Raw genomic sequence first — 25,000 nt, 5'->3', positions numbered from 1 at the left:
GGGGGAGCTGGATGGTGGGGGAGCTGGATGGTGGAGGAGCTGAATGGTGAAGGAGTTGGTTGGTGGAGGAGCTGGTTGGTGGAGGAGTGATTTGTGTTAAATCTCATAATTAAGACGTTTAAATTGAGGTGAAAATAATTCATAATTCTTGGAATTTTGACCAATGATCTCAAAGTATTTCTTTAATTTCTCAGAATTTTAATCAAGTAATAATGACTTTTTTTTTGGGGGGGGGGCAATTTTTAATTTTTTAGAATCTCAATTTCTGGACAAAAAACAATAAAAATATAATATATAATAAAGACTTATTTTATTGAATATTTGAATGAATCACTTAATAATATATAAATAATATATGAATAATTGCTTATTATTGTTGTCTGGAATTCTAATCATAACTAACATTTATTCATATTTTAATCATATATATTATTTGATATGAATTTAATTAAATTATTTAAATAGTTATTAGTTAAAAAGGGTATTTCTGGTGGCTGACTGTGTTCAGTCTGGAAGAGAAGCGCCGTGTCATCAGGGGTTCGACGCATCACCCAGAAAACAGGAGAACCCAGTTAGTTCCGGGATTTGAACCCATGACCCTGCGCTCGCTAGCTCAGCGCTTTTGTTCACAGGCCTGGTTTCATTCAACACCCTCCACATCTCCTCCCGCCTCAGTGGTGTTTGCTCGTCTTTTCAGGACGGTCGTTTATAAAGGGGGCGTGGCTAAAGGCGAGAGATGTGAAGAAAAGGGAAGTTGCATAATCAGCACAACAAGCCGCGGAGTCTAGCGGGTTAGCTCGGGGCTAGTGTACGGCCCTGTGTTGAGGGCGTTAGACTGACTAATTAGCGAGGCCTTCTGGGGCAGCCTGCCTGTGACGGGGTTATGGGTTTAGTCTGGCCCGGACCTCTCGGGGCTGCTTGGTTGATCAATCTGTCCCAAACATCGGACGTTCTGGAGAGCCGCCTTGGCGCCGGAAGCACCTATTGTTCTGCAGAGGTCAAATAACCCCGGGTAGATACACAGACCCGGCCTCTCTGTGGATAAATATGTCAGGGTTGCTTATTCTTCGCAGCGTCTGCAGCGTCTGCAGCGTCTGGGGGTGTGTTTGTATTAAACCTCCAGCGTTCCAACGCCTACATCAGCTTCCTACACTGTCAGCTCACGTCTCTTCAGACCTAATCTGAAGTCGGGTTCTCTTATAAAGACACGTTCATACAAACATGCCCCAACATACAGACATGAAACAGCCCATAATAATTAGGCTTGTTCTGAAAGACTGGGCTGTGTGGTACAATGGAAGTCTATGAGCTTTGTGGTGGAATGGACGTCTATTAGATCGTGTGTTAGAATGGAAATCTACTTGCCAGATTTTTCAAAATACACGTCTATGAGGCTGTGCGCTAGAATGGACGTTTATGAGGCTGTTTTTAGAATAGACGTCTGTTGGGCTGTGTGTTAGAATGGATGTCTATTGTACTGTGTGTCAGAGTGGACGTCTATTGGGCTGTTTGTTAGAATGGAAGTCTATTGGGCTGTGTGTTAGAATGGAAGTCTATTGGGCTGTGTGTTAGAATGGATGTCTGTTGGACTGTGTGTTAGAATGGACGTCTGTTGGGCTGTGTGTTAGAATGGAAGTCTATTGGACTGTTAGAATGAACGTCTATTGGGCTGTGTGTTAGAATGGATGTCTGTTGGACTGTGTGTTAGAATGGACGTCTGTTGGGCTGTGTGTTAGAATGGATGTCTGTTGTACTGTGTGTCAGAGTGGACGTCTATTGGGCTGTTTGTTAGAATGGAAGTCTATTGGGCTGTGTGTTAGAATGGATGTCTGTTGGACTGTGTGTTAGAATGGACGTCTGTTGGGCTGTGTGTTAGAATGGAAGTCTATTGGACTGTTAGAATGGAAGTCTATTGGGCTGTGTGTTAGAATGGATGTCTGTTGGACTGTGTGTTAGAATGGACATCTGTTGGACTGTGTGTTAGAATGGAAGTCTATTGGGCTGTGTGTTAGAATGGAAGTCTGTTGGACTGTGTGTTAGAATGGACTTCTGTTGGACTGTGTGTTAGAATGGAAGTCTATTGGGCTGTGTGTTAGAATGGATGTCTGTTGGACTGTGTGTTAGAATGGACGTCTGTTGGGCTGTGTGTTAGAATGGATGTCTGTTGGACTGTGTGTTAGAATGGACGTCTGTTGGGCTGTGTGTTAGAATGGAAGTCTATTGGACTGTTAGAATGAACGTCTATTGGGCTGTGTGTTAGAATGGAAGTCTATCAGGCTGTGTGTTAGAGTGGACATCTGTTGGACTGTTAGAATGGATGTCTATCGGGCTGTGCGTTAGTATGGACGTCTAAAGAAAACTAATAAATTTACATTATGGGGTTGTGTGCTCCAGTGCTGAACTAGTGTGTGGTCTAAGTCTATGGGGCAGTGTGTTCCAATGAAAATCTATGGAATTGTTTCTTGGGCTTGGTTTTAGAGTGGAAGTCTATGGGGCAGTGTGTTAGAATGTGAGTCTGTTGGACTGGGTGTTCTGTGGTTTGACCGGACAGGTTAAGAATGTCTCTGATGTTGACTAATTTCAGTGTGCTCATGATTACTGACCTTAGATCAGTCAATGGCCCCTGAAGGGGGGCGGGGGTATGGGGGGCAGGATAGCTGAAAGCTAACTGGTCACCTTTAGCTTTATACATAGGTTAACCCAAGCACAGCATGACATCATCCTCTCAGGAGACCCCTTGTGTTTTCATAAATCTCACACACACACACACTCACACACTCACACACACTTACACACACACACACTCACACACTCTCACCTTTCCCTGCTGTCTGTTGTGTGAATATCCCTGGTCTCAGGTTGGACGTTCACCTCTAATTCCCAACTCATCCCAGTTTCCCCACTTCTCAGACTGAGGAGACCCCCCAGTTCTCTCTGTGTTGAGGGGAAAGAAAAGTTAGACATACAAATATGTGGCGCATTTCACATTCCTGTGTCACTACAGTGTAACCAACACACACACACACACACACACACACGCACACACACACACACACACACACACACAGAGAATTGCTGGTTTAGCGCTTGTGATTGAGGGAGTATGAGTCAGAGATTTGGAAGCAGTACTGTGTAGAGCTGTCTTCCACACGATAGCAGAGATGATTATTTTCTCTTTCCCTTAAACACACACACACACACACACACACACACACACACACACACTCAGGCTATGATTTACAGCTGAATTGGGCATTAAGTTAAAAGCTTGATCTTACAACAGACACAGTCTATTGACTGTTATTCAGTATTAGAACTGAAGTTCTGGGCTGTGATTTAGAGTGGAAGTCTATGGGGCGGTAGGTTGGATAGAAAGTCTGTTTGGATGGTTGGTTCCAAAGGAAGTCTATGGTGTAGTGTATTACAACAAAAGTCCTCTGGGCTTCTTTTTAGAGTGGTCTAAGTCTATGGGGCAGGAAGGTGTGATAGAAAATCTGTTGGACTCTGGGTCCCAATAGAAGTCTTTAACATATTATATTAGTACAGAGACAGTCCACTGGGCTTTTTTAGGAGTGGAAGTCTATGGGGAGTAGATTAGATTGAAAGTCTATGGGGCAGTAGATTAGAGTGGATGTCTATGGAGCATTAGATTAGATTGGAAGTCTATGGGGCGGTAGACTAGATTGGAAGTCTATGGGGCAGTAGATTAGAGTGGATGTCTATGGGGCAGTAGATTAGAGTGGATGTCTATGGAGCATTAGATTAGATTGGAAGTCTATGGGGCGGTAGACTAGATTGGAAGTCTATGGGGCAGTAGATTAGAGTGGATGTCTATGGGGCAGTAGATTAGATTGGAAGTCTATGGGGCAGTAGGTTAGAGTTAAAGTCTATGGGGCAGTAGACTAGATTGGAAGTCTATGGGGCAGTAGGTTAGAGTGGAAGTCTATGAGGCAGTAGGTTAGAGTGGAAGTCTATGAGGCAGTAGGTTAGATTGGAAGTCTATGGGGCAGTAGGTTAGAGTTAAAGTCTATGGGGCAGTAGACTAGATTGGAAGTCTATGGGGCAGTAGGTTAGAGTGGATGTCTATGGGGCAGTAGATTAGATTGGAAGTCTATGGGGCAGTAAAGCAGCCTTCTGTCCCTTAACTCTGAGCTTCTGCTCTGATGTGCTATTATTATTCCATCACACACAAGAAAGTGGTGAAAGTTCAAAAGCCCTGTGCAACACATGTGGGCTCCGACCGCAACTGTGTGTGTGTGTGTGTGTGTGTGTGTGTGTGTGTGTGTGTGTGTGTTCTCGACTGCAGCACCTCTTTAAGTCCTCCAGCAGAACCGATCTGAGGTTTAACATTTGGAGCGATTAGACTCTGCCTCCTCAAACCCACAGAAACCTGGCCTTCAGACCTTCACCATTAAGACCTTCTGTTCTCGCCTAATGCAGATTGCCAATGGCACACATGTGGCTGTGTTTTTAGAGCTACCTCACACACACACACGCACACACACACACACACACTGCCTTATGATCTTCAAACGTAAAGGAGGTAAAACATAAAACCAGCAAAGCAAAACTTCATAGTGGTTAATTTATCTCAGAGGTACAGTTAAAACACACACACACACACACACACACACACACACACAGGTAGGGTGGTTGTGAGTGCTGAGTGTGTTGTTTTAGTGTCTCGGTGGAGAGCGCTGCAGACCTACAGCTGACCTCGTTAAAGTAGAATTAAAGAGGTGATTACTGCAAGCTGCTCCACACACACACACACACACACACACACACACACACACAGCTTAGAATAAGTAAAATAAGTGGTTCTGTCATAGCAGAGTGAAAATGGAGACGTGTGTGTGTACTCTGTACTGTATGCATTATCTCACTGTGTGTGTGTGTGTGTGTGTGTGTGTACTCCGTCAGTAATAGAGACCAGGTTTTTAATAATGTTCCACTACACCAACATGAGGGGCCTACAGACCTCTCTCCCTCTCTGTCCCTCTTCATGCCCGTCCCTCTGTCCATCTCTCTCTCTCTATACCCGCCGCTGCATCCGGTCTCCTCGTCCACCCCGTCACACCAGCTCTGGTCTGTATTTGAGGGTTGACAGTACGGTCCGGATCTACGTGCTGGACCCCTTAGCTTGTGCACATTAGCTGAAAATCATCAACATCTTCTTTAAGAAACTCAACAGGGGCTCAGAGGGGCTCAGAGGGGCTCACCTGTCTGATGCGCTGGCACTATGGGTCGTAAGTCCGAATCCCGAGCCATGACGCTTTGCCATCAGCTCTATCTAACCTACTGCCCCATAGACTTCCACTCTAAAAAAAAAAAAAAAGAGCACAGTGACCTTCTGTAGTAAAAGAGTGCGCTATAGATGTCTTTTGGAACCCACAGTCCAACGGATTTGATATCAAACCTGTTGCCCCATACACGTCCACTTCAAAAAAGAGCCTAGAGGACTTTTGATGCAATACACTACTCCATAGACCTCCATGGGGACGGAAAATCGAATCTACTGCCAGTGACCTTCTGTAGTAATAAAGAATAGACTCTATAGACTTCCACTGAAATCCACAGATCAACAGATTTCATATCCAAACCTACCTCACTATAGACTTCCAATTTAAAAAAAAGAGCCCACTGGACTTTTGTTGTAATACACTACTCCATAGACCTCCATTGGAAAAGACCATCCAAACAGACTCTCTATCTAACTTACCACCCCATAGACTTCCACTCTAAAAAAGACCCCAGTGACCTTCTGTAGTAATAGAGAACTCTATAGACCTCCATTAAGACCCACAGTCCAACAGATTTCATATCCTACCTAACTCATTATAGACTTCCACTTTTAAAAACAGAGCCCAGTAGAGTTTTGTTGTAATACACTACTCCATAGACCTCCATTGGAACAGACCATCCAAACAGATTTCATATCCAACCTACCGCCCCATAGACTTCCACTCTACAGACCTCCATTGAAACCCAGAGTCCAACAGACTCATATCTAACCCGGCGCCGTATAGACTTCTGCCATCAGCAGCCAGAGTCGGAGAGAGCACGCCCAATTGTGGGTGGGTAGAGAAGTTAGCCGGTGAGGCGGTGGCAGCTGCACTGGGGGCAGGTGGAAAAGAGAGGGTGGAGTCTGGCTTCGCATGTATCGGAGGAGACGTTAGGTCCTAGCATCGGGGGCACTGCTAGTGCTGGGGGGGGGCTTACATGTTCACATATTCATTCTCTCTCTCTCTCTCTCTCTCTCTCTTTAGGCAGTGTTGTTATTCTGCTTGGAGGTGAACGAGGTCCTCACAGAGACATCAGCCAGAACCACAGAGAACACAGAGAGAAGAAAGGAGTGAGAGAGAGCGAGCGAGCGAGAGAGCGAGAGAGAGAGAGCGAGAGAGAGAGATGTACTGTGCAGTTCTCCTCTCCTCCTTGCTGTTCTCGCTCCGTGCCAGCTGCACGCCTCAGTTCTATGGTCACCATGGGTAACCAGTGTTTATTACTCCTATGTGTATATCTGTGTGTCAGTGTGTGTATCTGTGTGTCAGTGTGTGTGTGTGTGTCAGTGTGTGTGTGTGTGTGGAGTCGGAGGTTGTGAAAGTTCACCGTGATCAACTCCTCCATCGGCTCGCTCACTCGCCGTAAACAAATGTTTACTGCTAAGAGACACCGACCAGCCATAACATTAGTACCAGCTGATGATCTTGGGTCACTGGTGATCTGGGTCCAGCGGGTCCTGGCTGTCCAGGGGTGGATCTATATATCGGACAGTTCTTGAAGGTGATGAAGGTGCTGAAGCAGGAAAAATGGACAAGCGTAAGAACTTTGACACTTTGACAAGAACCAGACTGTGATGTTCTAGATAATGACTGGGTCAGAACATCTCCAGAACATCAGCAGGTGTTCCCTCTCGGTATGCAGTGGTCAGTACCTATCAAAAGGGCCCCAAGGAAGGACAACCGGTGACCCGCTGACAGGGTCAGGGACGCCCTTTCACATATCTTTAGCTATAAACGTTTGTTTGCCGACTCAGACGGGTCAAGGTTTAGGTGAGGTCAGAGGTCCTAGGTTTGTCTGGCATGTCTGACAGCCAATTACATCAACCTATCAGCACCAATTACTGCTGAAGACCTGCAGACACACACACACACACACACACACACACTTCAGCCTGGCTAGCTCTCACTGTGAGCTGCAGCAGTGTGTGACACTACCTCCACCATGTTTGGAGGCTGGGCTTCAGCCTGGCTAGCTCTCACTGTGAGCTGTAGCAGCGTGTGAAACTACCTCCACCATGTTTGGAGGCTGGGCTTCAGCCTGGCTAGCTCTCAATGTGAGCTGCAGCAGTGTGTGACACTACCTCCACCATGTTTGGAGGCTGGACTTCAGCCTGGCTAGCTCTCACTATGAGTGTGTTTCTGTCTATGTCCTGCAGGAGGAGAGCGTGTGGGGGCAGCGCTGGCAGCAGTAGAGTGGTCACCAGTACGGAGTCCTTCGTCCAGCCTGTACACACCCCCTACATCACCATGTGCCCCAGCCATCGGCTCTGTAGCACTTACAAGTAGGAACACACACACACACACACACACACACACTTATATTTTTGTACATAGATATATATGTCAAATATGTGTGTGTGTGTATACATGTGTGTATACAAATGTGTGTGTGTGTGTGTGTGTGTGTGTATACATACAGAACAGTATACAAGGTGTCCTTCAGGCAGGTGACCAGAACAGTGCCAGGCTCACCCTTTTACCCAGAATGCTGTCCGGGATGGAGGCGCCTGCATTCACACAACTGTAACCAAGGTAACCAGCAGTTCTGACACACAGCTTGTGTACAGTGGCAGGTGTGTGTGTGTGTGTGTGTGTGTGTGTGCGTATCTAACACTCACCCCGTATCTCTATCCACAGCGGTGTGTGTGCAGGAGTGTGTGAATGGAGGATCCTGCATGAGGCCGAATCACTGTGCCTGTCCATTAGGCTGGACAGGACTCTACTGCCAAATAGGTACACCCTTAACCGCCCGCCCACACACACACACACACACACACACACACAGTTCCAGTCATTTCCAGTCAAAACAGCCATTAAGAAATCTGCAGAAGATCCGCAGCACCATCTGATCTGTTAAACCTGGTGGCGGTGGTGTCTCTCAAACAAACACAGTCAATGATGTTGAGGTCTGGACTCCAAGAGCGGAACTTGGTCTTCTCTCCTCTCTCTCTCAGAGAGGAGGGTGATCTTGGTGGTCTGCAGGTCTCGCATGGTTGTAGCTTCAGAAACTCGTTTCCTCACTTATGTTCCTTCAATGTTCCTCGTCCAGAACGTTGTACTTAATGGCTGTTTTGACTGGAAATGAACGAACAGGCTTGACCAGCAGGAACTCATCAGGAGGAAGTGGACGGTCTGTGGCAGCTCCTCCCGAAGACCAGGCGTTGAGCGTTAGGGAGAACGTCCAGAACATCTGGAGGCAGTTAGCACATGACAAACATGTGAAATCTGAGACCACGTGCCAAAATGATGGACTGGTTCTAACACTCTCTCGCCCCCCTCTGTCAGATGTGGACGAGTGTAGGGGGTCGCATGGCTGCGCTCAGCAGTGCCTGAACTCCGCGGGAAGTTACCGGTGTGCGTGCCTGGACGGATTCCACTTGGAGGAAGATGGACGGACGTGTAGGAGACACCCTACTCCCTCGCCAACGCCGCCACCGCCGCCACCACCACCCGCCACCAGCAAGGATGCAGGTGAGCATCACCCGTTACAGTTACAGTTCCTTGGTAAGCAGGGTAGTGATGGGGGTTAGCAATTAGCCATGTTAGCATTAGCTTTAGCATTAGCAAGGACACGACACTAGAGCTGCACCCGAAACTGTCCCCTGTTCACTACGTAGTGCACTACCCAAGCCTTGTACCCTAGTGGCGACAGCAAATAGGGCACAGTTTCGGAATATCAGTAAGCTCTAAAAGCGGTGTTTGCTGTTGGCGCCCCCTGCTGGATGGAGGACACTGGCCAGTATCACGGTCCATTATTACTTCTGGTACGCGCTATGCCGCTCTCAACTCGTACCGTGAGTAATAGTGCACTGTGTCTGGCGGCTGCATCTAGCTGACCAAGCTACCTACCAGACATCCCGCAGGAACGACTCTGTGTGTCCAAATGTTTGTGGACACTCCTTCTAATAAAAGCATGGAGCTAATTCAACAGTCCCTGTCTAGTCCCTGTAGAGAAGAAGTGCTGCCAATAGAATAGGACTGTCTGCAGGAGCACCCTGTTGGCACCAGGGGGTATAAAGCCCCCTAGCATTGAGGAGCTGTGGAGCAGAGGAAGAACTGTGATGTCTGGAATGATTGGAGATGATGAGGTGACGAGGTGGGGTGGTGGTGGTGATCATCCATCCTGAACATCCTGACCTCACTGGCACTCTTCTGGCCGACTGCAATCAAATCCTCATAGCAGAAAGTAGTACAGTAGTAGAGACAGTTACTCCAACAAAAGCAGGATCAGCTCTTTTGAAGACCCTTGATTTCAGAAGAAGCCATGATTGAGCAGGCGTCCCAATACTTTTGTCAATAGAGTTTAGAAGTCCTCCAGCCCTTTCCAGGTCCAAATTTTCAAACCCAAGAATGATGACCATGGTGACTTCCTTGTAGAGGAAAGGTCCAATGGTTCCACTCAAACACAGGCTGGTGGCTGTTAGCATGCTAGTCTGAGCTTGGGACGGGCTGCGTTAGCCAGCAGAACCTCGGACCCTGCGGTGAGGCTCTCTGTAGTACTGAACACCAGTAGCTTAGTAGCTAAGAAACGGACATAAGTATTGGGACACCTGGTCATTCTCGCTTCTCAGCCGTACAAACTGCCAGACCGTCCCAGAAGATGCTATACAGATCTATAGATTAGACTGTGAGATCAGATGAACTGCACTGAAGGCTTGTACACATGCTGTACAGATCTACATATTAGACTGTGGGATCAGATGAGCTGCACTGAAGGCCCGTACACATGCTATACAGATCTATAGATTAGACTGTGAGATCTGATGAACTGTACCGAAGGTCCATACACATGCTATACAGATCTATAGATTAGACTGTGAGATCTGATGAACTGCACTGAAGGCCCGTACACATGCTATACAGATCTATAGATTAGACTGTGAGATCTGATGAACTGCACCGAAGGCCCATACACATGCTATACAGATCTATAGATTAGACTGTGAGATCTGATGAACTGCACCGAAGGCCCATACACATGCTATACAGATCTATAGATTAGACTGTGAGATCTGATGAACTGCACCGAAGGCCCATACACATGCTATACAGATCTATAGATTAGACTGTGAGATCAGATGAACTGCACCGAAGGTCCATACACATGCTATACAGATCTATAGATTAGACTGAGATCTGATGAGCTGCACTGAAGGCTTGTACACATGCTATACAGATCTATAGATTAGACTGTGAGATCTAATGAGCTGCACTGAAGGCCAGTACACATGCTGTACAGATCTATAGATTAGACTGTGAGATCTGATGAGCTGCACTGAAGGCTTGTACACATGCTGTACAGATCTACAGATTAGACTGTGAGATCTGATGAGCTGCACTGAAGGCTTGTACACATGCTATACAGATCTATAGATTAGACTGTGAGATCTAATGAGCTGCACTGAAGGCCAGTACACATGCTGTACAGATCTATAGATTAGACTGTGAGATCTGATGAGCTGCACTGAAGGCTTGTACACATGCTGTACAGATCTACAGATTAGACTGTGAGATCTAATGAGCTGCACTGAAGGCCAGTACACATGCTGTACAGATCTATAAATTAGACTGTGAGATCTGATGAGCTGCACTGAAGGCTTGTACACATGCTATACAGATCTATAGATTAAACTGTGAGATCGGATGAGCTGCACTGAAGGCCCGTACACATGCTATACAGATCTATAGATTAGACTGTGAGATCGGATGAGCTGCACTGAAGGCCCGTACACATGCTATACAGATCTATAGATTAGACTGTGAGATCGGATGAGCTGCACTGAAGGCCCGTACACATGCTATACAGATCTATAGATTAGACTGTGAGATCGGATGAGCTGCACTGAAGGCTCGTACACATGCTATACAGATCTATAGATTAGACTGTGAGATCGGATGAGCTGCACTGAAGGCTTGTACACATGCTATACAGATCTACAGATTAGACTGTGAGATCTGATGAGCTGCACTGAAGGCCAGTACACATGCTATACAGATCTATAGATTAGACTGTGAGATCTGATGAACTGCACCCAAGGCCAGTACACATGCTATACAGATCTATAGATTAGACTGTGAGATCTGATGAACTGCACTGAAGGCCCGTACACATGCTGTACAGATCTATAGATTAGACTGTGAGATCGGATGAGCTGCACTGAAGGCTTGTACACATGCTATACAGATCTATAGATTAGACTGTGAGATCGGACGAGGCCGTACACAGAAAGGAGGAGAGGGACTACAGGAGCGAGAGACATTATGGGAGAGTGGAGCAGCCGGGTTTGGGATCCGGAGTGTCCAGCATTCCTTTTACTCCTCGGTTCTATTTTCGCTCCGAGTTTTGGCTCGACGTTCTCCTTTCCCTTCCAGATCCATCAAACTCTGTCTGCTGGGGGTTACTGTTTTCCTAAAAGCTCTCTCTCTCTCTTACACACACACACACACACACACACACACACACACACTTTCCCTTGCGTGCCCATAACAACACACATCTGGGACACATTGACGAGACATGAATGTGCGTGTGAGCGCGAGAGCAGCGCGAGAGCAGCGCGAGAGCAAAGCGTAGCCAAGTCAGACCTAACTGGGCCAGACCAGGCCTGTGTATCAGATGTGTCACTGACCAGTTTTCACTCAAAAGCCAAGGGGAGGGGCCTAGAGCTCCTCTCTCTCACCTGATTGGTTAAGAGCTCAGTGTCAGTTTGGCCTCCACTGACACTAAACCTGGAGAGCTGTGTGAAGAACAGAGGGAGGACTCGCTGTTCTCCACGGCTGTGAATAAGTATTTGAATGTGCACTCTAAGCAAAAGGGGTTCTAGATAGTACTGAGAACGGTTCTTCGACTGGTAACAGTATCAATCAATCATCGGAGCCCAGCCTCTGTACCCCGTGGACAGGCAGTGGTTTTCGACTGGTCCCAAAATAGCGTCCGTCAAACCTTCTGGTGCTATAGAGAACCGTATTTTAAGAGGTTCTAAAAAGAACCTCTACAGTAGGGCGTTCCTTGTCTTTGATGAATGGTTTAAACCGGTACAGAACCCTTTAAGCGCCCGTATGGTGTTTAAAGACTCCTGAGCAGAAGGTTCTCTAGGTTCTCTGATCAAGTGGATCCTCTTTTCATGCTATATAGAACCATATTTCAAAAGGTTCTATACAGGACCACCTGCAAGAGGTTCTGCTTGTATAAGACAAACTATTTAACCAGGCAAAGAACCATGTGATTAAATGGTTCTTTTCAATGTGGAGTTTCTATCTAGAACCACTGTCTTTACTAAAGAAGCCTGAAAAGTTTTTAGTCCAAACCCCCCCCCCCAAAAAACCCCCACAAAAACTCAATGAGTGAGAGAGCGCGAGAGCATAAGAGCGCGAGAGCGAGACAAAAGGACAGAGAGAGAGACAGGGACAAAAAAAGACCTAAACACCTAAAAAGAGAGAGACAAAGAAATAATGAGCAAGTGAGGAAAGCGAGAGAGTATGTGTGTGTGCGCGAGAGTTTGTTTGAGACTGTGTGTGTGCGCGAGAGTTTGTGTGAGAGTGTGTGTGTGTGCGAGAGTTTGTGTGAGAGTGTGTGTGTGGGAGAGTTTATGAGAGAGTGTGTGTGGGAGAGTTTGTGAGAGTGTGTGTGTGCGCGAGAGTTTGTGAGAGTGTGTGTGCGCGCGAGAGTTTGTGTGAGAGTGTGTGTGTGTGTTGTACTGTGATGTCCCTCTGTGCTGCTTTACTTATGGATTTGTCGTCACGTTCAGCCCCATAATAAATCTCCCTCTCTCGCCCCCGAACCTCTCTCTCTCCACCACCCCTCACAGTATTAATCACACTGACCACAACCTACAGCAGGAAACACTCGTCTGGACACACACACACACACACACACACACACACACACACACACACACAAGATGTTCTCCAGTGTTTCATAGACTGCAGCTCACGATCATGTGTGTGTGTGTGTGTGTGTGTGTGTTTAAAGGTGGAGGTGGACTGGTGGAGAACGTTACAGAAGAGGTTCAGATCCTGAGGAACAGAGTAGAGCTACTGGAGCAGGTATCTGTCCCTCACACACTCATACATGTCCAGCACCCAGGTGGCGCAACAGTCTAACTGTCAGTCAGGAGGTCATAGGGTCGACCCCTGGTGATGCCACAGCCAGAGCAAGACCGTGCTAGCCTTCACCCTCCCGGCACTGGCATCCAAGTAGTCTTTAGAGTGGTCATGAAGAACCCCGTTTTGTAAGAGTGTAAGCTTCCCGCGAAAGTCGGGTTCTAGATAGTACTGAGCACACTGGACTGTTGGAACCGTCGCTATGAGAACCACAGCTCCAGTGGCAATCACCGGGACCCAAGCACTGGAGCTAGTACAGTACAAATAATTGCAGTGTTTTTAGACATAAAACAATAATGTCTACCAAAGTTTTCTGATGTTCTATAGAACCATATTCTAAAACAGGTTCTAGCAAGAACCCGTCGAAACTGGTTTTCTATGTATTTGAGCTCTTTAAGCATCTAAATGGTTCTTTAAGTGGTCATGAAAAAGCATGTTTTGTAAGAAATAGGGGGCTACCCTGGCCAGGTCTTCCTCCAAAAAAAAGTTCTTAATCTTTCTAGGGTTCTAGATAATACAGAAAAATACAGATCTACAGATTACAAAAATTGGAAATAAATAAATAAATGGATTATATGTGGGGCCCAAGCACTGGAGCCAGTAGAGCACAAACGAGGGCACTTATTTGTGTACAATTTAAGTTTTTGGTGCTATACAGAACCACATTCTAAAAAGGTTCTAAAAAAAAAAACCCTGAAATTGGTTTTTCTGTGTATTTGAGGGACAATTTGAACCAGCAAAGAATCGTTTAAGCATCCAAATGGTTCTTTGAGTGGTCATGAAGCACCCCCTCGTTTAAGAGGGTAACCTCCTGGTAAAAGGGTTCTAGATAGTAGTAAAAAGGTGTTTGTTTAGGAAAATTGAGAATACATAAATAAATAAAAGGATTATTTTATAAATTAGTGCACTCAATTTGTTCAGCCCTGAAATATGTTGGTTTTTATGGACTGTCGAAACCCTAATGGGTTCTAGATAGTACAGAAAAGAATATTGATTTACAGATTACAAAAATTAGAAAAAGGTTTGTTTGTAAACGAGCGTCCGGGATTACGTTGGTTCGTATGGATTGACGGAATTGCCGCTATTGACGGTGGCAATCGTCAGGGGTCCAAGCACTGTTCCCCTTTATGGCGCCAGTAGAGCACAAATGACGGCCAGTGTTTTAAGGCGAGCTGAACACACTGACCTCAGTATGGTCAGCGTTTCCATGTTGGCTTAAACCTGCTAACCTCCTGGGAAAGTGCACGGCATCATGGGTATGGATCTCAAAGACTTCCACTAATGACTTAATCAGAAACAGTTCACAGCTCCAGAGTTTTACTGCACAAAGCCCAAACACTAAACTTCAAAACACACACACATACACACACACACACACACACACACACCTTTTTGAAGAGCGCCGAGCTTGGCTCTGGAGAAGCCACATCTGACGAGGCCGGCTGAAGCTCGCGCGTTCCCGCTGCTCTCGCAAATCGCTGAACTCTTGGCTTCGGCGTCATTAACGGTGGCCCGTCTCCTCTGTTTCCCTCTGTGCAGAAGCTGGAGATGGTTCTCGCACCGTTCTCCACTCTCTTCCCTCCAGAAGAGGGCGATAAAAACGGCTACCTGTTCGACAAAACCAACTTCCTGTCAGATGAAACCAACTTCCTGTCCCACTCGCTGCGGCAGCTGGACCGGATAGACTCCCTCAGCGAGCAGGTCGGCTTCCTGGAGGAGCGCCTCGGAACCTGTGAGTGTCGCCGCCTAAGAGAACAGATCACAGATATGGTTATCGTGACCCATTGCGGCGCATGGTCAAAAGTATATGGACACCCCTTCCAAGTCTAATTCAATAGGCAAAACAGTGGAACAGGGGTACAGGGTCGTAGGATGGCGCCAAGTCAGACAAGTCAGACGAGTGGTCACCAAGTGCTGAAGCAAGCATGTAGCTAGTAAAAATGACCGAACTGACCGGCCCTTGGTTGCTCATTACTAAATTTCAGACTGCTTTTAAAAGCAATGTCCAGGAGCTTCATGGACTGGGCGTTCATGACGAGACGACGGTCATAGGACAAGTCGGTCCGTGAAGTTCCCACCCTGCTAGAACTGCCCTGGTCAGGGTTCTCCAAGGTTTGGGCTCAGAAGGTTGAGGAGGCCCTTTTCCCGTCCCGGCATCAAGGTCCAAAGTGAGGGTCCATTTTCACACAGCGGTTCACTGTGGACGACCTAGAATGGCCTGCATAGAGCCCTGAACGAGGAACCCAGAACCCTGACCCATAAATACAGACTCCGAGCCAGGACTTACTGCCCAACATCAGGCCTGACCTCACTTTTTAGACCGTCGTACTGGACGGAAAGCGGGGCGGTCTCCATAACGCTGGTCTAGGCCACAATACTCTGTCCTGAGTGAAAAGGTCGTACTGTTCGAGACGAGGTTCTCTACATGACAAAAGTATTGGGACACCTCCTTTCCTTTCCCCTGCTTTTGTTGGAGTAACTGTCTCTACTGTCCACCACTCAGAGAGGTTTGTCAAGAGCCTTAGTGAGGTCAGGACCTCCAGGACCACCCCAACGCATCCCATCCAAAAGTAGTCCCACAGTAGTCCCCAGTGCGTCAGAGAGTCCCAATCTATCGGCAGTACCACCACAGGGACCAGACAAGCTAGACGAGCAGCCGAGCGCATTCATTAGAAGGGGTGTCCACAAACATTTGGCTTCTTGTTTCTATGTAGGGTTTCTATGCAGAATTGACCTGACCGTAATGGCCTTTCGTCAACCTCCACCCACTGCAGGTTCCTGTCAGGAGAACTAGACCGGGCCCCGGAGGAAGACTCCAGCCACAGGAGGAAGAGCGAGGACTCCTGTAGCGTCCTGGAACAGTGCATTACAGACCAACAAGGGTTTAGCACCGGAGCTACGAGGCTAACCTAGCGACAGGGTGTTGAGGAGGGAGGTATGACGGGAAGTGCTCGAGTAATTAGCATTTATACTCCAATTTACTTCAGTACTGAAACTAAATACTCAAGTCTTTTTTAAAGTACCATCGTACTTTAGCGCATTAGCTCACGCTTAGCATGTCCGATCACATTTACCTCAGTAGCTCGTGCTTAGTGTGCACGTTCACGTTCACGCTTTTAGAGTTAGCACGTTTTAGCATACGTTCCCCACATTAGCTTGTTTTTTTTTTTTAGCCTCAGCTAAGCTTTAAAGCACGTTAGCCCAGAATTCTGCGAGTCGGGACTTGAAGCTAGCGAATTCACGCTTTACGCATTTCAGAGGGTGAGGAAAGCGCGTGGACTGAGGCGATTTTACGGGACATTTACCTCAGCTTGTAGTTAGTTAGCATGTTAGCACGTTAGCTCGCGGTTCATGTGTTCGTGGAGTCCGTTTGGAGCTGCAGTTTCAAAACGAGATCGTTTCTCGGCGCTTCTGTCGATCCCGGTATGAATTTCCTCTCATTTTTAACTTGCGTGCGCTAACGTTTAGCTAGCTAGTTTAGCGGCTTTACTCGTATTTCTCTGCTCCCTCAGTGAACTCAGGAACTATGGCTGACTGAGATTGACAACAACCGCGGCTTCCCCGCCGTTAGCCTCGTAGCTCCAACGCCAAGGTAATGGAGCAAAATGCTGGTGCTAGTGCTAATGCTAATGCTAATGCTTTTCCCACCAAGTGCTAGCAGTTTTAAACTGCTCGGGAGCTGAACGATGGCCGTCCTCCAGGACTGGGCCCCGAGTTAATACCGGTATCAGCAGCCGATCAATCACGGATACGACCTCCTTCCACTGTTCCTAAACCTGTTAGCGTTAGCGCTTTTGTGTTTGTGAGGAGAGCCGACCTCTGTATTTATTGTAATTATAAAGAGCTGCTTGTATATAGAGTTATTAATATTATTATTGTTATTATTATTAATAATAAAGGGTGGCTTTTGTGTTTATTCTCATTTCGGTAATAAAGCTGGTTTGTTAACGAAGGCGTCGTGGCTGTACCATAATCAGTATCCCCGTAGGGCTCAAAGTCCTGAGATGGACGCTGATGGACAGGTTAATAGGGAATAGGGTTCGAATCCCGGTCATGCTGCTTGCCATCGGCAGCCGGAGCCTGAGTGAGCACAACTAGCCTCGCCCTCTCTCCCCACACCAATCAGAGCCGGGTATACGGCCCTTTTCTTCCAGCCACGTTGGTTGGTTGGTTGCCCGGTGATGTCGCATAAGCGGCAGTTCGTGAAAGTAAAATAAATAAATAAATAAAAATAACTAAAATATAATATATATATATACACATATACACACACACACACACACACACATATATATATACATACACATATATACATGGATGGTTTAATCTCAGCAGAATTGTAATGGTGGAGTAACTGGCACTACGTACCTCAGCGTGGGGTCACTCCGCCCCAAAACCCCACCTCTTCGTAGCTTTGGCGTTCTTCGGGACGCCACTTGGAGCCATTGGTGAATCTTTGGCGAAGGTGATCGTTACATGGTGAGGTGTCTGATACGCAACTCCCACCCTGTCGCTCATTACGTAGATGATAATCAACATAATAATCAATATGATAATGTTCCAATTTCACATTTTTTTTTAACCGTTTCTGAAGCAACGGTTTACAGGGGTGAGATTGGTGACCGTCTAAGTGCACTGCTTGTTAGCGGTGTTAGCCTAGCATCTCCTAAAGAAACACTTTTCACTGCTCCTTTGATATACACATATACATATGATTTTTTTATAGGATTTCTATTAATGCATAGAATTACATTTCATTTTTTTTAAGGAAATAAATAAATAAATAAATAAATAAATGAAAACCACCATAGGAAAAAAGACCGAAATTTATTATTTTGAGATCCAAGGCATTCTTTACACAGGCAGTGTCCAGATCCCGCGCGAGCGTCCAGCTCACTCCGCTCGCGTTGGATTCTACAGAACACCAGAGACTACAATGGGCTTTCAAACCAAGCGTCAGCGAGGGATGTTGGACTGTCCTCCGTCCGGATGTGAGGAATGGCACCTAGAACTACCACCAGTTTTACACCATGAGCAGCTGTGGTGGAAATCATGACCCTTTTTTTATTTATTTATTTATTTTTAACGTTTTGCCACGTTTTTCCCTTAAGAAGAAAAAAAAATTAAAGAAAAAAAACCAAAAACAACGAAAGCAGAGGAGGAAGAACATAATCATCGCTGCAGTAGTCAGATTTTTAAAAAAGTGCTTTACCAATATAAATTACTTTAATCTTTATAAGTACATTAACGAATAACATCTTAACGCTGAATTGAAATACTAATAACCGGCTTCACCCCTTTAATCAGAGTTACAGGACCGTTCTGATAACGCTCAGAAGTGTTCTAAGCGTTACAGGTTCGGGTCAGGATCACTACGCGGGTCAGAACCTGCCGGGCTCCTGCACTGAAAACACTGACGCCAGCAAACAGCCCGGGAGACACATTCAACACTTATTTAAAAACAAGCAAAACAAAACAAACCCAAACTAAAATAATATAGAAAAATGATTTCAGTCCTTTTCTGATTTTTTAAAAGCCCGTTCCCAACAGCTTGTGAAAGCAGTACGTCAATATTTCAATATTTCACCCAGATCCTGAATTTAAAATACAATAATAAATAATAAATTCATTCATAAATGAAATTCAGTCACTATCTTTACATGACGTCTCTGATGTCTCGGTCTGATCCAGGGGACAGGTCAATAAATTTGCGTCCCGGCCGTCTTAAAACCAGCCACTGCGTTTGAGGGACGTTGTCCACGTTGAGGACAGCGAAGAAGTTGGGTGGAAATCGGTGGACAATGAAATCTCGTAACATCCATTATTTTGAGATATTAAATAAAAACGTACTCAAATAAGTTATTCATTCAAGATACAAATTTAAAAAGAAGAAAGTCATATTTTTATAGACATAAGTCATAATTTAGACATTTGGTCTAAACAAAACGACCATTTTCAGAACTTCTGAGGATATAGATTATTTTAAGACACAAGGTCAACAGTTCGATCTAATCAGTTATGTTAAATTATTACGACAAATGGGAGTTCTTTTTAGATTCTAAGATTTGATTATGTTGAGATACTAAGTCAAATTTCAAGGAAATGTTATTTTAGGAAACTCAACATCAAGAAAATAAGTTACAAACCGTAAATTGTAACTTAATTGTAATTATTTTTTAAAACTTGAGTAAAAATGTTGCAAAAAATGAGTAATTATTACTCATAAGTCATAATTTGGAGAAGATCGTTGAGGAAAGTGAATACTTTAAGATACTGAAAAGTCCAATTTGAATGGGCTTCCATATTTTTACTGGTCAGTCCAAAAAAAAACCAAAAAAAAAACCAAACCAAAACAAACAAACAAAAGAATTGGGCGATTATTAAAAACGACATATTTCAGTGTACTGATTGCCAAGCTACATTCTTCGATAATCCTTAAAACAACAAAATAACTTCAGGTGGATCAAGACAACCTGAAATTGGCGTAAAATAATAATAAAAAAATGCTACTTTTTGTGTCGCAGCTCTTTTATTACACCGCTGTTCTTCCTTTCTGAAGTCAGTCAACATTACAGCGTTGTGTTTATCGATACAGTGCGATACGGTGGAGTTACTGTTAATGGTCTCGGCCGTGGATAATACTGGTTCTGAAATCGTCCCTCGCTTCACAGCCTGTGTTAGAAATCTGACGTAGCTGCGTAGTTCGCTATAGTGAACGGTTGAAGCACGGCTAAAAAATAAAAAATAAAGGGACACTGGGGCTAAACCCGGATCGGCCAGGCTCTGTCCGAGGACCGTGATTTGGACACATGGCACAACAAGAAGCTTGCACTTTGGAGCATTAGTATTGGTACAACCCAACATTGCACTTCATGAGGTTACCTTTGACACGTTCGCGAGGAGATACGGGGGTCCGGAGAGGGTGAGGGGGCAAAAGGCAAAATCTCAGATTTGAAAAAGCACAAGTATACAAAATAAATAAGGTACGATTAGAAAGCTCATGCAAGCTCTCCGGAGGAGGCCGGAGTTAAGAGTTAGGCTCAGGTCTCGAGAACGTCCGCCCGCGCTCCTCCACCACGTGAAAACAACCGGGAGTTCTCGGAGGGGGCGCTCCTGAGCCGACGTCTGGCTTCTCCTTCGCGGAGGGGCGGGACTTGGAGGGGTGGAAGCTTCCCGATTGGTGAGCTGGTGTTAGACTTGAGAAGTACCTTTGTTTTTTTTACTGGCAGGGCAGTAAGGCAGGGGTGATGGCAAAAGACAAGACGAAGACAAAGACATATAAAAATAATAATAAAAATAAAAATAATAATAATAATAATCATAATCAATGAGCGTCCGTCACTGACAGAGTGGAGGTGGAGAAGCTCGGAGAAGGGTGAGGAACCGGCTGTGAAAAAGCTTTGGAGAAAGACCTGGAGAGCGTCTGAAGGCATGCATGATGAACGCACATCCACGAGAACAAGGTCTGAGTACCGAGAACCGTCATCGATGGGACCTAAAAAAAAAAAAATAAAAAAAAAAAAACAGAGAGAGGAACGCTCCCAGCCGGACCGCAGAGGGGAACGTCTCCGAAGAGGCAAGGTCAAAAGGTCAGTGTCCTCCGTTAACCCCACAGCTGCACTGCCCAAAAGCTCCCACCGAGGGACTGAGACGAGGAGACGAGGCCTGTGGACGGCTCGAGCGCGAGGGCGTGGAGTATGCTGCGCGTGGACACTGGAGAAGATACTGGAAGCGTCTGGTTGCCACGGCCACCGTCACCGTGACCACGAAGTCTCGAGCCACCGCAAAGCATCCTGGTTGAGAGAGGCAATGAGAGTGGGCGGGGCCACGGAAACGTTCAGTGGTTGGACGGCCCGTTGCTCTGAGGCGGCTGGCCGGAAATCTCCAGGAAGGTGGAGCGCATCAGAGCGTAGGAGCGGTCGCAGAGCGACGACACGTCGGCCGACGTCAAGCCCTTCGTGTCGATCTTCGGAAGGATCTTCAGGGTGATCGTCCCTGCGGGGCAAAGCGACAGCACAGAGGGCGGGGCTTCAGCATGCGGCCTTCATCATCGACAGAACTACCGTCGTCATCATCATCGCCACCACCACCACCAACAACAACATGATGACCACCCCAATCACCTCCACCACTGCCATGATGACCACCCCAACCACCTCCACCAACATTACAACCACCCCAATCTCCTCCACCATCATGATGACCATCTCAATTACCACCGCCACCAACATTAAAACCACCCCAATCACCTCCATCAACATTATGACCAACCCAGTCTCCTCCACCAACATTACGACCACCCCAATCACCTCCACCACTGCCATGATGACCATCCCAATCACCTCCACCATCATGATGACCACCCCAATCACCTCCACCAACATTAGGGACCACCCCAATCACCTCCACCACCATGATGACCACCCCAATCACCTCCACCAACATTACAAGCACCCCAATCACCTCCACCACTGCCATGATGACCATCCCAATTACCACCACCACGATGACTACCCCAATCACCTCCACCAACATTATGACCATCTCAATTACCACCTCCATCAACATTACGACCACCCCAATCACCTCCACCACCATGATGACCATCCCAATCACCTCCACCATTATGACCACCCCAATCACCTCCACCAACATTACAACCACCCCAATGACCATCTCAATTACCACCTGCACCAACATTACGACCACCCCAATCACCTCCACCACCATGATGACCATCCCAATCACCTCCACCATTATGACCACCCCAATCACCTCCACCAACATTACAACCACCCCGATCACCTACACCAACATTCTGACCACCCCAATCTCCTCCGCCAATGCCATGATGACCATCCCAATTACCACCACCATGATGACCACCCCAATCACCTCAACCAACATTACGACCACCCCAATCACCTCCACCCCTGCCATGATGACCACCCCAATTACCTCCACCCCTCCCATTATGACCACCACAATCACCTCCACCAACATTATAACCACCCCAATCACCTCACGACCATGATGACCACCACAACCATCCTAACCACCTCCTCCACCATAATCATCCCCATCACCTCCTCCACCATGAACCCACCACAGTCATGAACAGTAAGTGAAGGGATGGAGTCTGTAGTTTATTGCTTGCGGGTTTTGTTACCTGATTTGAACTCTTTCTCTTTCCGTAGGTAGAAGTTACTGTAGGAGGAGAACACCATAGGGATGATTGGCGCCTGCGAGGGACAGAAGGTGGGGGTGGGGCAAAAAGAGAGAGAGAGAGAACAAGAGGCTCAACAACCAGATAAACTTCTCAAGGAAAGCACACACACACACACACACACACACACACACACACACACACACACACACACACACACACACACACATCCTCCCAGACTAATTATAGAACGAGGTCAGACTCTTGGGCAGGCTGCTGGGTCGTGGTGGGCTGAGAGACTTTGGGCAAAGTGTGTGTTCTGCTTTTCCCATCGCTGCTCCACCCTCTCTCCATCCCCATCTCCACCTCTTCTACCATCCATCTCCCACGACCTACTCCTTTCCATCGCTACCCGTCTCCTGGGCTTTTAACCCAGCCTGTCTCTACACCCCCTGACCAGTTTAGCAGATACACACCAAACGGACAAAAGTATTGGGACACCTACTCATACACCGCTCCCCCTTTACGTTCAGAAACGGCTGGCTGCACTCCTAAAGGACTTCAGGAACACCCTCGGACATGGAGATGAGGAACATCAGGGCTTCGTTAGCCTGGCCTACATTAAGTGACGCGTCTCCTCCTCCCCCCGACCCCCACCCCCCGCAAACCCTGACAGGCATCTGGGCTTGATTACGCTGTCCTAACGGACTCGGGGCCTATCCTGTCATACAATACAACATAAGGGAGCAAGATAATACACACTGGATGTCCAGCAATTTTTTAGGTCCTCCTTGCTCTCCTCCCATGAAGCTCTAACCCGTCCGGTCTCTTTCTGATGGGAGACGCTGTTCCTCTTGTAGATGATTTAGTGGACGGTGAAACAGCGTCTGACCTCTAACTGTTCTGAGATCTGTTTAAACTCCTTCCCAGACTCCTCTGCACCTCCACCCTTCTTTCTGAAGGCCTCAGAGAGCTCTCTGGATCTGGCCATGATGGTGATCTTATTCACCCCTCACTTCAACTATCAATCCAGATCAGACCAGACTAAACGTCTGAGGTTAAAATCAGACTCCAGAATAATCCTCTCCAACCATGATCTGATCCTCTGCAGCTGATCTTCTGCTCCTGAGTCCGATTCTACACATTAGAAGGAGTGATAAATGAAAGGGTCCAACTTTTTCCTCACAGGACAATTTACTTTCTATTAATTATTAGTTTCATAAATGATGATTAAAGGAATTTCTCAACACAAAATGGCAAAATCATTAAAAATGCTATTGTATTTTATGTTATTTTATTAGGTTATGTAATTATTTTATTACTTGATTTTATTTTTATAGCTTTAGTTAACTTTATTATTCTATTTATGTCATTTATTATTTTATTATTCAACATGATTTTATTGTATTATTCTATTTGAGTTTATTTTACTTCATTGTAATTTATTCTATTTTAGTTTATTATTTTATTCTATTTTATGTAATTATTCTATTTTATTATTCTATGTTAGTTAACATATTTTTATTATTAGATTTTATTATTTATAACTTTTTTATTTTATTCTGTTAATTTACTGTATTTTATTATTCTATTTAGTTTAATTTAATATTTTATTATTCTATTTTATTTTCTTATTCTATTTGAGTTTATTTTACTTCATTATATTTTATTATATTATTCTATTTCATTTTAATTTATTTATTTATATTATTATTTTTTATATTAGCCTTTTTTAGTTTATTTTATTATATATATATTTTAGAGGAAACGCCAGGTCCGTTAAGCTGCTCCTGACGAGGTTGATTATCCGTGCTCCCCCTCTGGTTCTCCTACACACTCAGGACTCATTCTGAAAAGGTACAAACACACAAACCCCCCAAACACGAGCTGTCTGAGCGTACTCCTGTATCCTGGTGTGAACTCGTATGGCACAGGCTCACGTTTCTAATTGGTCCCAGCCGCTCGCGGGCTCACACTCGACCAGGTCCACACCGACCGTCTCAACACCTACCAACACCTCCAGCACCCCAGCCGGCGCCTCGCTCAGAAACCCGACGACACGGTTCTACCGGTTTGTTGGTCAGATATTTACTTACTGTCCATTTCTGCAGAGAACCTGGAAACTGAGGCAAACGAAACCCCTAGATACAATAAATAAATCAGACCGAATCTAATCTAATCTAATCGGATACAGACGCTACTCAAAGGTTAAAGCAATAAAAACTACGAGTTAAAAACACACCGTTAGATACGAGAACACAAACCCAGCACCTTCCAGAAGAAGCCCTCTGTATTTATGAAGAACAGCAGCACCCCCTGGTGTTCATGACGGCTCAGTACATCAATAAGACCTCCCTCCCTCTATATATATATATATATATATATATATATATATATATATATATATATATATATATATATATATATATATATATATATATATATATAT

The 25,000-nt window shown here is 45.7% G+C and overlaps 2 protein-coding genes across 2 annotated transcripts in view; one reads left to right on the top strand and one right to left on the bottom strand.

Moving 5' to 3' along the window:
• The window catches only part of egfl7 (EGF-like-domain, multiple 7), a 24,094-nt gene extending 6,761 nt beyond the window's left edge, over positions 1 to 17,333 (top strand). The window contains exons 2-9 of the mRNA XM_072662490.1: positions 6,270 to 6,488; positions 7,439 to 7,564; positions 7,702 to 7,814; positions 7,920 to 8,015; positions 8,568 to 8,753; positions 13,255 to 13,328; positions 14,925 to 15,117; positions 16,160 to 17,333. Coding sequence (XP_072518591.1) covers positions 6,409 to 6,488; positions 7,439 to 7,564; positions 7,702 to 7,814; positions 7,920 to 8,015; positions 8,568 to 8,753; positions 13,255 to 13,328; positions 14,925 to 15,117; positions 16,160 to 16,179 — 888 coding nt within the window. The 5' untranslated portion in view covers positions 6,270 to 6,408 and the 3' untranslated portion in view covers positions 16,180 to 17,333. The remainder of the gene's footprint in view (positions 1 to 6,269; positions 6,489 to 7,438; positions 7,565 to 7,701; positions 7,815 to 7,919; positions 8,016 to 8,567; positions 8,754 to 13,254; positions 13,329 to 14,924; positions 15,118 to 16,159) is intronic.
• An 860-nt stretch (positions 17,334 to 18,193) lies between these two features.
• Positions 18,194 to 25,000, bottom strand: part of agpat2 (1-acylglycerol-3-phosphate O-acyltransferase 2 (lysophosphatidic acid acyltransferase, beta)) — a 14,608-nt gene continuing 7,801 nt past the window's right edge. Inside the window, exons 5-6 of the mRNA XM_072662749.1 lie at positions 22,555 to 22,627; positions 18,194 to 21,380 (exon numbers count right to left, since the gene is read on the bottom strand). Of these exons, the coding sequence (XP_072518850.1) occupies positions 21,223 to 21,380; positions 22,555 to 22,627 (231 nt within the window). The 3' untranslated portion in view covers positions 18,194 to 21,222. The remainder of the gene's footprint in view (positions 21,381 to 22,554; positions 22,628 to 25,000) is intronic.

Source organism: Salminus brasiliensis, chromosome 18 (genome assembly GCF_030463535.1).
Source record: "Salminus brasiliensis chromosome 18, fSalBra1.hap2, whole genome shotgun sequence".
Classification (NCBI taxonomy): domain Eukaryota; kingdom Metazoa; phylum Chordata; class Actinopteri; order Characiformes; family Bryconidae; genus Salminus; species Salminus brasiliensis.
Note: the sequence above shows the minus strand (reverse complement) of the source record. Positions and strands in the feature narration are given on the sequence as shown.